Source organism: Misgurnus anguillicaudatus, chromosome 1 (assembly GCF_027580225.2).
Source record: "Misgurnus anguillicaudatus chromosome 1, ASM2758022v2, whole genome shotgun sequence".
Taxonomy (NCBI): Eukaryota; Metazoa; Chordata; class Actinopteri; order Cypriniformes; family Cobitidae; genus Misgurnus; species Misgurnus anguillicaudatus.
The window spans coordinates 6,842,704-6,854,855 of record NC_073337.2 but is presented as its reverse complement, the minus strand read 5'-3'; the positions used below and the strand labels follow the sequence as shown (position 1 = coordinate 6,854,855).

Genomic DNA, 12,152 nt, shown 5'->3' with positions numbered 1-12,152 from the left:
CTCGCAACGAAAAACGTCCAGATATGAAGTTTGGTAGGGTGATCGATCAACTCAAGACCTACAAAAAAGTCCCTTGGAACCAAGCTCTAAACCCCACAGGAATTTTCGCTGTGATTTCTGTGCAAATTTTGGCATTTCCAGGCTTGGTACTTTAACAAACTCCTCCTAGAGATTTGAACAGATCATCATCATATTTGGTCAGCTCATCTAAAGGCTTTTGCGATGTTAAATTGTGGAGATCTTGACATTTCGATGCAGGGTGTGTCCGTGGCGGCCTGACAAATGTCTGTGTTTCGCAATGAAACAGGAAGTTGTTCTAACTCATGTTTAAAATGTCCAATCTTACCTCCGCTTCACATGTTTCGCAAGTGTCCTGGCCTGAACACATCAACATGACAATATTCAGAAAAAGTTATAGCGCCACCTGCTGGCAGCAGGAAATGCCATGTTTTACACAGTGATTTACTGCTCATAGAAAATTATTCAGATCATCATCACATTTGATCAGTCGGAACTTATGGACTTCACAATGATAAATTGTGAAGATCTTGACTTTTCGTTGAAGGACGTGTCCGTGACGGCCTGGCAAAGTTTGATGTTTCACCATGAGAAAGCTGTTGTAACTCAGGCATACAATGTCCGACCTGTCACAGACTTCATATGTTTGACAAGAGTCCTGGCCTGAACACATCAATATAACAACAATCAGTTACAGTCATAGTGCCACCTGCTGCACACAGGAGGTGTGGCACATCAAAGTTCCTTTGAATATCCATATTTACCCACTTAAATTCAATTCAGGCCATAGGGTGGCGGTACCCATGTGTGCGAGGGCCCTACCATCCCTGCTTGCAGCTTTAATTTTCAATTGTATTTGTTTCAAAGCAGAAAAATCATTATTTTCCATGAGACTTAAAAACAGCACACCAGTTTCAAACAACATAAAGATAAGTAAAAACAGGTTTTCTCAATGCTTTTCTTCCAATCAATCCCACTGTATTGTATGTTTATGTCAGGGCTGGGAGTGTCAAACCTTGAATACTATAGAGCCATTTCCTGAAAAATCCAGGATGTTTCACAAAAGGACGTTTTCAGAAGCATCACATTTTGCATTCTGTTAATGAGGCCTCTCAAAGTGATTGGGAGACAACCAAACAAAATGCAAACAATGAGCAGCCTAAAGTTTGTGTCACACGATCGTTTAATGTTTGCAAGACCAAAAGTTTGTACGATTACAAAAAAGCCTGTTCTTGTTTCAATTCCAAACAAAATTCAACTCTGGTATACATGAATTGATCCAAATACACATTTGTGTATGAATGTATTCATCTGGTATATAGGCCTTAAGAGTTCTGATATACCAGAAGAAAGCTGTTTATTAACATCTCTTTTAATTTACCTGGTATAGTTGTTCAGTTCATGTGACATCAGAATCTTATAGATGCTAAAGCTTCCTGCAAAACTGTGTTTGTTTGTGAGCCATTCTATGGAATTGATGCCATTTGCATTTTGTTTAGGGTGACCATACGTGCCATTCTTCCCGGACGCATCCTGTCCAGGATTTTGGGTGCGTCTTCCGGAAGTCGTATTTGTCGACTGCATACGTCATAGAGGATTATTATTATTATTGTCTTATGTTTTTAACTAAGTGGAGTATGCGGTCAACAAATACGACTTCCGGAAGACGCACCGAAATCCTGGACAGGACGCATCCGGGAAGAATGGCATGTATGGGCACCCTAATTTTGTTAATCTGTTTCAACACAGAATCTAAAAACATATTTTACAATTCAAAATGGAGGCAATAGTTTATTTTTAACTTGCTTATGTTACTTATGTTAAAATTTTTATTTTTAAGATAAACAGATAACATCAAAAAAAAAAAAAATAATAATATAGCTACACAAAAAGTACACTGCAAAAAAATGCTAGGTTATTTTCAATCCAGCGTTGAACCCAACCCACAGGGTTGTAATTGTACATTTTGCTGGTTTGTTTCAAGCCATTGTTGCGACAAATAAAAACATTTTCTGGATTCATTTTAATCCAATGACTGGGTTAATCCTGGTTAAGATTGCCTTCACAATTATACAGTATATAAAATGTACAGAAAAGAAAAAAAAGAAAATTATTTTTTGGTGTTCTCATGGCCTTCAGAAAATCTATAAGATGTAACTTCCTGTTGAGAATTTTTTTTTTCAGAAAAGGGGGACATGTTGGAGTGAAAATTTGGGAACACAACTTAAATTTGTATTTTATCTTAAAAAAGTATAAAAATATTTAAAAATGGAATGTGGAGCCACACAAAATACCAAAAAATAAAGATATATTTTTGTGCTTTATATTTAAAGTAAATTATAGATATTGCCTAGCCTAGCCTAAGCTATTTTTTTTAGGTGTTCAAGATATTTTTTATTAATGGTTTAAATGATACAGTTTAAATATGCTGTTAGATTAAATATTCTTGCATTTTTATAGCCTACATACAATGTGCCAGAGACAGAAATGTCACCGCTTCAGTGGAGTGGTCCTTGCGGATTTCATAGCAGCTTTCCTGTCTACTACTTTCTGTTTATTATGTGCTGTGAATTACAAATATACGTTAAATACTACATGTTTTCTCTGAAAAAGGTGTTTTCACAAGTGAGCTGAGGGGAGGAGACGGGTGGGATGGAGGTTGAACCTATAGATAAACGCACCACAACCCATCTCTTGTTTTCAGACAGAAGACACAGCAAACATGTGGGACTTCAACAGGTTTAAATTCTTCATCATATTTTATATTCTGTCTTTATTCTATTTAAAGTTTTAATAAAAACTGAATAAACAACTTAAACGTATACTTTTTTTGATAAAATTATCAAAATAGTAATATATAAACGTATCTGTATGTTATTTTTTATTGTCTGGCATAGTTTATTTATTCCTTTTAGTTAAATACCATTGCTTGTTTGGGCTGTTTGTATGGTTTATATTAATACAAGATGAGTTCATGTCAATTAGTAAAAGGTAATGTATAGTGGCTTTATATTTAGCTATACAGAAAAGCATTGTCTGTTTTTGTATTTCAGCATTACATACAGTACACCACAACAATTTTGTATGAATTATCCAGTAATTATATATTAAAACTAACTATTTTTATATCCTGACTTAGTTTCCCAGCAGTAATGCTCTTTTCTGCACTCATTTTGTTTCAGAGTAAGAGACAACCGCACACATACAGTACATACACTTCTATATATACATCATATAATCACAAATAGATATGTATTACTGTTTCTCTGTTTTCATGATACACAGTTCTGGGAAAAACTTTGTGTAATGCTGCTTCGGTCAGATTAGTTGATGGAGCCAACGTCTGTTCTGGTAGACTGGAGATTTTTCATAATGGAATATGGAAACCAGTGTGTGCTTCTTACTGGGATTTAGTAGATGCCAATGTTGTGTGCAAAGAACTGGGCTGTGGAATTGCTGAAGAGGCCTACACAGAAGATGCTAAACTGAGCTTACCCTCAGCGTGCACGTCTAAGGTGCAGTGTACTGGACATGAATCTACAATCATGGACTGTCATAAAGACATTTGGGGAACATATTGGTGTAGTAAGTACGCTGGAGCTATCTGTGACTGTAAGTACAATAATTTCTTTTTGCAAAATTAACTACATGCCTTACCATGTGATTACAAGACAAAACTGGTAAATGCTTTCATTTTATTTTTGTGTCTTATCAGCCAAAATTAGGTTGGTGGATGGTATTGACTCTTGTTCTGGAAGAGTGGAGGTTCTTAAAGATTTAATATGGGGAACAGTGTGTGATGATGGCTGGGATCTATCAGATGCTGCAGTGGTGTGCAGACAACTTGGCTGTGGAGATGTTATAGATGCAAAGGGTGGTGCTTATTTTGGAGAAGGTTCAGGTGAAATATGGATGAGTGGTGTAAACTGCTTTGGAAATGAATCAATCCTGAGCACCTGTAGTATATCCAATGGATTGGGTACATCTCTCTGTGACCATACGATGGATGCTGGAGTCATCTGTAATCAGTGTAAGTTAGCACATTTAAATTATATACTTAAAAAGTAAAATTGTTTATGGTTTCTTTAAATTTTGCAAAAAACCATACTTTTTTTAAATCTCTTTGTTTATAAGCTGTCATCAGGTTGGTAAACGGCAATAACTATTGTGCTGGACGAGTGGAGGTTCATCATAAGGGAATCTGGGGAACGGTGTGCGATGATGGCTGGGGAATTCAAGATGCTCAAGTGGTCTGTAGAGAGCTCGGCTGTGGGATTCTTCGACAAATAACATATGATGCTTATTTTGGAAAGACCTTTGCACGAATATGGATGGATAATGTCAATTGTTTAGGAACAGAGGCATTTCTGAGCACCTGTAATTTTAAAGGATGGGGTGAATATTACTGCCTTTACGGAGGGAGGGGTGGAGTCATCTGTGACTGTGAGTTAACTTTTAAAGTCTTCATGTTGTCAAGAATTAAACTCATCTTTGAGCATCATAATAGCATATATTAAAGTTTTACGTCTCACAGCAATTTCTTCATGCTTTACAACAGCTCGAATGTAACTCTACACCCTTGCCTCATTTAGTATACACAGGTCTATGAATATGCAAATTAGCCCCACCTCTTCTAAATTGCACAGCTTGGACCATATATGAATATGCAAAATAGACCCCCCACTCTTTCGCAACACCTCGGACTTTAGATATATATGTAAATAGAAGCTACATTCGGTAGTTTCAGACACATAACTGCTTAGTTCAGTTTCACAGAATGCGTACGTGAACTGCATGTTTGCTGCACTAATCTTTAAGCACTGATGCCATACATAATATATATATATATATATATATATATATATATATATATATATATATATATATATATATATATATATATATAAGACTGTATCCAATTTCATGAAGAAAATACTCAGCAATAAAATGGTGTTAAATAATAATTTTGCCCATGACTTGTTTTAAAGGGACACTCCACTTTTTTGAAAATATGTTCATTGTCCAGTTCCCCTATAGCTAAACATTCGATATTTTTACAGTTTTGGAATCCGTTCAGCTGATCTCAGGGTCTGGCGCTAGCACTTTTAGCTTAGCTTAGCATAATCCATTTAATCTGATTAGACCATTAGCATCGCGCTAAAAAATAATCAAAAAGTTTCGATATTTTTCCTGTTTAAAACTCTTCTATAGTTACACCGTGTACTTAGACCAAAAGTTAAAAGTTGCGATTTTCTAGGGAGATATGGCTAGGAACTATACTCTCATTCTGGCGTAATAATCAAGGACTTTGCTGCCGTAACATGGCTGCAGGAAGCGCAATGATATTACTCAGCAGTCAAAAATAGTCCCCTTGGTAACTTTCAATAGCAGGGGACTATTTTCAGGCACTGCGTAAAATCATTGCGCGCATGTTACGGCTGCAGCAAAGATCTTGATTATTATGCCAAAAGGAGAGTATAGTTCCTAGCCATATCTGCCTAGAAAATTGCAACTTTAAATTTTCCGTCGGCCTTAGTACACAATGTAACTACAGGCTACCCAGTCTCACAAAGTTTGCGATATAGTCACGTTTTTTTAATTCTTTTTTTTTGTGCTATTATCACTAAATTTCGTGTTTTTTGTGATCGTATAACGAATTCCTGTTTTCGTGTGATTATCACGTATTGGTTACTCGACTGTTTTGTCCTATTTTAAAACCATTGTCGCTTCGGTTTAGGGTTAGATTTGGTGCTTGCATTAGAATGTCACTTTATATATTGATCTATACTATTTTTTCTGATTTATTTTTTTATATGTCGCCTGGCGTTAGGGTTAGAGTTGGGTTTGGTTAGGGATGTCATTTTATGTAAATCTAACCCTAAACCGAAGTGACAATGGTATGAAAATAGGACAAAACAGTTGAGTAACCAATACGTGATAATCACACGAAAACAGGAATTCGTTATACGATCACGAAAAAACATGAAATTTCGTGATACTAGCACGAAAAAAGAATAAAAAAAATACGTGACTATATAACGAAATTTCGTGAGACTGGGCTGCTACAGGAGAGTCGAGTCTTAAATAGGAAAAATATTGAAACTCTTTGGTTATTTTTAGTGCAATGCTAATGGTCTAATCCATTTCAATGGATTATGCTAAGCTATGCTAAAAGTGGTAGCGCCGGACCCGGAGATCGGCTGAATGGATTCCAAAATGGTAGAGGTCGGGTGTTTAGCTCTAGGGGAGCTGGAAGATGGGCATGTTTTCAAGGGAGTGGAGTGTCCCTTTAAAACATTAAAACACCACATAGACATATAAACAACAATAAAAACCTGATTTTACACACAGTGGAACTTTAAATGTAGATATAATCTTACCACATTAACTTAATGCAATAATACATGTGCTAAAAGCATAATACATCTACAAATATCATGATGCTTTATTTAATTGTTTTAAAATGTTTAAAAATGCTTTTTCATCTGTGTGGTTATTAGACCCTGTCAGGTTTGTGAATGGCACTGACTCTTGTTCTGGACGAGTGGAGGTTTATCATAATGGTGAATGGGGAACAGTGTGTGATAATGGCTGGGATCTATCAGATGCTGCAGTGGTTTGTAGAGAGCTGCGCTGTGGCCCTTTTCCAGAGCCAATGGGTGGAGCATTTTTTGGACAGGGATTAGGACCAGTATGGATGAGTGGTGTTGACTGTGTTGGGTCTGAATCTACACTGATGAAATGTAACTCGGTTGGTTGGCGCTCGAATAGCTGTGGGCATGAGCAAGATGCTGGAGTCATTTGCAGTGGTCCGACTCCACAACTCACCACAGTCACAAATATACCTGTCCAGGACCAAATTCAAGGTAAAGTAGTGTTGAGGATTGAGGTGAAGGCTGGGCCAGGAGTCAACCCAAATGATGCTGTAGTGAGGAGCGCACTGTTGGAGGAGGTGAGAGCTTGAACTCAATGTAACAGTGAACTGTAGATTTGTTGACTTTGTGCTTCCATCTACTGGCTGTTTATAAAACTGTCGACTCTGTATTTTCCTTCACTTGAATTTCCTAGATACGGCAGATGCTAGAAACAAACGAGTCACTTTCCCTGATGTGGAAAACTCAATCTGACGATAACGTCTTTCAGGAAGTCCCACAGAAGAAAACATTTGTACAAACATGCAAATGACATGCATTTAAATGGAGCTTAACTGTAAATGAATTGTAATTGTGAATGTTTTAGCTTTTTCACAATAACAGCAAATAATGTCTAATCTAACCTATTAGAAATGAGAAGTATATTATGATATAGTGTAACTTTTATACTGAATGTAGCATTTATGTTTGTATAATATGTCAGATATATAGAACCGTACTGTTATGTTCATCCCGGTGTCATTCTGTACATATATATATACAGTATGTTTATAGTCTTAATCTATATTTAGTACTTTTGATTGTGTAATGCAAGGTTTGTTGCACAACTGTTGTCTAATTTCAATATCTGATGTGTTTTTGCTGTCAAATTCATAAGAGGTTAAATGCAAAATAGTTCACATTATATTTTAGCGGAGAGTCACTGTAGAAACTTATTGTATTTTTAATAATATTCAAAGCTTGTAACCACAATGGCATAAAAATGGCTGAATACAAAACACTGTCAATTGTTATCAAATCAACCAATTAATAAGGAATTTAATTAGTATTTTATTACTTTATTTTTTTAATAAGACAGTTCATTATATATGACACCAGATGACAAATTATAATGAATGAGATGTAAATGTGTGTGCAGATATTATGTCTCTCATTGGGTATCTGGTATCTGCACTACAAATGTTCAGGATAAATCTACTTGTAACTACATCTGGGTCTAAAAGTTTGGTGTATAGTAAAAGGAACATATGCTACACATATTAATACTTTTTGGAAAAAACAGTTTTACACTCTAAAAATTAGTATGTTTACATGCACAGAATAAGCGGATAACTATCAAAAATCTGCTTATTATAAAAAACTGTTTTCATGCGTTTACATGCAAATCAATAAGCCGGCTATGCAGACAACTGCATTTACATGGGACTCAAGAGATTTGTCAGGTTTCTCGCAGGTGACGTCACCGCCTAGAGTACATAATAGTCCAGGAATGGGCAACTTTGATAATGACGAGGGCCAGCATTTTCCTCCTTTATACCAAGGGGTCCAGAACCACATGCACAATTTACCATTCTTAATTTTCTTTATTAAAAAAACAGAATATACAATTAACCTGTCTTTAAAGATTTTAACTATAAAACTTAGCAATTATTTTAGTTCTAAATTATAAGCATTTCAGATAAAACTTCTTAAATGCATTGCTTTAACATCTGTAACAAGCAAGGCACTTTTAAATTAGTATAGAGGAGTTTATTATCTGACCCTAAAAGAACAAAATTATTTGAAATAAAAATACATAAATTCAAAACAAAATATATATAAAATATATATATTCAAATCTGAGAGCAATTCTGGCCCGAGTACGACCCGTCAACCAAACCAGTGGCATTATTTTTAACCCGACTGGACCCCAATGTTTACTGACTGTAAATGCACTCAATGATGGGTCAACCCAGCATTGGATCAGAAAGGGACAAACCCTGCAGCCTATTGGGTTGTAATTTAACCTATGATGGGGTTTTTTAATCCAAAATGCTGGGTTGTTTTAACCCATTGTTGGGTCAAATATAAACATTTTCTGGGTTAATGTAAGTGTATTTTTCATTTTCATTTCACTGCGCCTTTCAGAATGAAGTTTTGTATCTTGATTAATCGTTTTGTCAATGCATGAAACAGCAATATAATTTATAATAATTATTTCTCAGCTTGTCAATAGGCGGTGCCAAAACATTGTTTTAAAATACTATTCTAAATTGATTATATTTTAAGTGCAATTACATTAATCTCATAATTCTGTGTGTATGCATACATATTGTCGATGTCCGATGAAAACCACATATGTCCATTTTGCCGATTTTTAGATTTTTCGACGGATTGAATATCCAGGTTCATTTCCGTATACAGTATGCTTTATATATCTAAATGTCCAATGAAAAGTTGTGAAATCATGTCATCTGATTTTCACGTATATCCATTTGGTGTCAAAGCTGTCAATCACACCGCGTATTTCCCGCCCTGTGGAAGCATCTCGCCGGTCTCGTGAAGTTTCATCGAAGCTCAGCACTGGATATAGCCGAATAAACATAGCCTGGTGAGACAATGACTTTCCTTCATCGAGGTAAACATTTCCCCTCTGACGCCAGACGTACGTCTAGGAGTGACAAAATTACGGTAGGACGGTGCAAACAAAGTATCTGTCTAGCATTACCATGTCAGTGTATTGATTCATTGTCCCTTCATAGTTTGCAAGAGACATTTAATAAATTTATAATTAATATTAAATTAACTAAGCGTATTTAATAAACTGAGCGTATTCATCTGTCAATATGAAACGTGACTTGGCCATTCTAATTAATGATTGGAAGAACCACCATTACTGTAAAATATGCACGTATGTCCATTTAAGATCAATTTTGGTCAAATGTGGATTATATCATTACACTGGCAAGAATACGGTTACATGTAAAGATGCCGTAGCAAGTATGACAACGCTACATTCATCTGCTTTTGAAATACAGTGTTTTTTTGCACTTCCTGAAAAGTAACCGTTTTGGACATACGTGAGTTTCATTGGGCAGCGACGATATTATGGTTTACATTGGGTGGCGTATATGATTTGGAACAACCGATAGGTTCTCAAATATATAAGTCTCTGAGGCAGAGACGCAGAGCAGGCTCTGCCAAGGGAAAACGTGGGTTGGTAATATTAACCTCATGGAAAATACACACATAGGAACCCTGCATATGAGACGCTATATGGACGCCTTAACACAGGTTACAGTGAATACAGCTGTGAAAGGCGGTGGAGGAGTACCAAACTTTTTGGAAAGCATTTATGGTACAAATTTAGCTCCATAATGTGTAGCAGTGTAGCACCAGAAACCGGCTTGACATAAACACTATAGAATCTAGGGAACGTGTTAGGTGTCGCCCAGTCAGCAGATGTCTGTCAGCTAGGAACCCCTAGCTAATGCCCAAGAGGATGCAACACTTCTCATAGTGTGACATCCTTTTCTTGGTGGCAGCTTTCCCTTTCTGCTGACCACCTTAACAGACAAAAAGCTGGTCTGAGGTCCTGAAGCTTTGACTTCTGTCGACGTACAAGCACAGTGCGCGTACGGGACATAACAAAGCCATGGCTGGGTCTACCTCCTCTGGGGGCAGCGCGTGCAGGCTCACCACCTTGTCTCTAAAAGGAGTGGTGGGAACCTTGGACATGTAGCCGGGCCTGACCCTTACTGTTACTCTAGAGGCAGCAGGTCCAAACTAGAGGCACAAATCATTGACCGAAAATCCGTGGAAGTCCCTTCTCCTCTTTAAGGAGGCCAATGCAACCAGGATTTTTCATTGAGACTGACTGCAAAGGCTTGAAGGGAGCGTCCTGAAGGGCTTTCAGCACCATGGACAGGTCCCAAGGAGGAATGGAGGGTGCGAGGGGTTTAGATGCTCCCCTTAAAAACCTAATGACCAAGTTGCGTTGCCCCACTGATCTGGCATTTATTGGGGCATGGTGAGCGGAGATCACAGCAATGTCTACCTTAATGGTGGAGGGGGCAGCCTTCTCTCCAACCGATGCTGAAGGTAAGAAAGCACGATGCTGATTGTGCATTTTTAGGGGTTCTCTTGCTGAGAGGAACACCACTCGACAAACAGGTTCCATTTCAGCGTATAAGCTTGTCTCATAGACGGTGCTCAAGCTCAAGCGGTAGTGTTAGATACTGATTACGGTAAATCACTTAGAACCTCCACATCCCGCTCAGGGACCACACGTGGGGGTTCCACAGGTTGGGACACGGGTGCCATATTGTGCACCCTCCCTGAGAAAGAAAGTCCTTCCATGAACACTATGGCATGCTTGGAGACCAGTTTTAGGGGTACACCAGCCCGGAGAAACAACGGGTCTGACCATGGAGTGAAAGTGCGACGGCACGCTGGTGTAATGGTTACATGGTGCAGGCCACTGTGCCATGCCCTCCTCGGGACTCGATCGTGAAGCCAATGCTGAACGGGTCTCATATGAAGCACCCTGAGTGATGTCATGGCCACCGCAGCTGCCATAGGCCCCAGGAGCCTCTGAAATAGTTTTAGTGGGAGCGCTGTCTTAAATCAGGTCAGTATTGACTGTACACGCTTCTGTTAGACTTGCCGTTCCGACTGAGTCCAGTTTCATACCGAGAAAAGAGATCCTCTGCACAGGGGAGAGTTTGCTCTTCTCCCACTTGACCTGAAGACCCCAACAAGCATCTGCCGAGATTGATCTATTATAAGTCATTCGTTGAGATAAGCCAAAATGCAAACACCTCTCTCTCTCTCTCTCTCTCTCTCTCTCTCTCTCTCTCTCTCTCTCTCTCTCTCTCACTCAGGGGGACGAGATCCCCCTGCGCAACTTTTGTGAAGACACAGGGAGAGCCAGAATGGTAAGACTTTGTACTGATATGCCCGCCCCTCAGACGCCAAGTGGAGATTCTTTGAGAAAGAATCAAGACATGAAAGTACGCGTCTTGGAGAAGGATGCATTGAAAATGCGTCAACATCTTGAACAGCATTCTGTAAATTGCATGGTTCAGCGAGTGCAAATCCAAGAACAGTTAATGGCACTACGGGTGTACCCACGGTGGGGTAGCTAAACGAATCGGAGTTGATCGCCTGTGTGTGCGCTGTGGTGATGAAGCACCCAGGGGAGTGGCAACGCATACACTCAAACCCAAGTTCAAAACTAAAAGAAAATAAAGAGGTGGAAATCCACGAGTCCCCGCTGTGGTGCTGTCTCTCCAACCAACTGTAGCAAGCGGCGTACTTCCAAGCAGGATAGAAAGCTTCTCAATAGCAGATGATCTGCCAGCTTTCAAATTGAATAAAGCTAATTTGGTATTGCACCTGCTGCTCGTTTTATACTCGCGCGGCACCAGCATATGCAAATAACTGCATGCCAAGTTCATTGGCGTTTTACAAGTTTCTTGAGGTTGATTGGTCTCGCGAAGT

General features: G+C 38.4%; 1 protein-coding gene across 1 annotated transcript; it reads left to right on the top strand.

Moving 5' to 3' along the window:
• The first annotated feature begins 3,170 nt into the window (after positions 1 to 3,170).
• On the top strand, positions 3,171 to 4,587 carry LOC141363555 (CD5 antigen-like). Its single transcript, XM_073866495.1, has 5 exons — positions 3,171 to 3,201; positions 3,304 to 3,630; positions 3,734 to 3,919; positions 4,153 to 4,461; positions 4,577 to 4,587. Exons 1-5 carry the CDS (start codon positions 3,171 to 3,173, stop codon positions 4,585 to 4,587), a joined length of 864 nt encoding a protein of 287 aa, XP_073722596.1.
• The last annotated feature ends 7,565 nt before the right edge of the window (positions 4,588 to 12,152 follow it).

Excerpts from the sequence above, each read along its gene's own strand:
- LOC141363555 (XM_073866495.1), top strand. The coding sequence starts at position 3,171 with ATGCTCTTTTCTGCACTCATTTTGTTTCAGA. Across the intron at positions 3,631-3,733 it reads CGCTGGAGCTATCTGTGACT|CCAAAATTAGGTTGGTGGAT; the intron begins GTAAGTACAATA and ends GTGTCTTATCAG. Across the intron at positions 3,920-4,152 it reads TTATTTTGGAGAAGGTTCAG|CTGTCATCAGGTTGGTAAAC; the intron begins GTGAAATATGGA and ends TTTGTTTATAAG.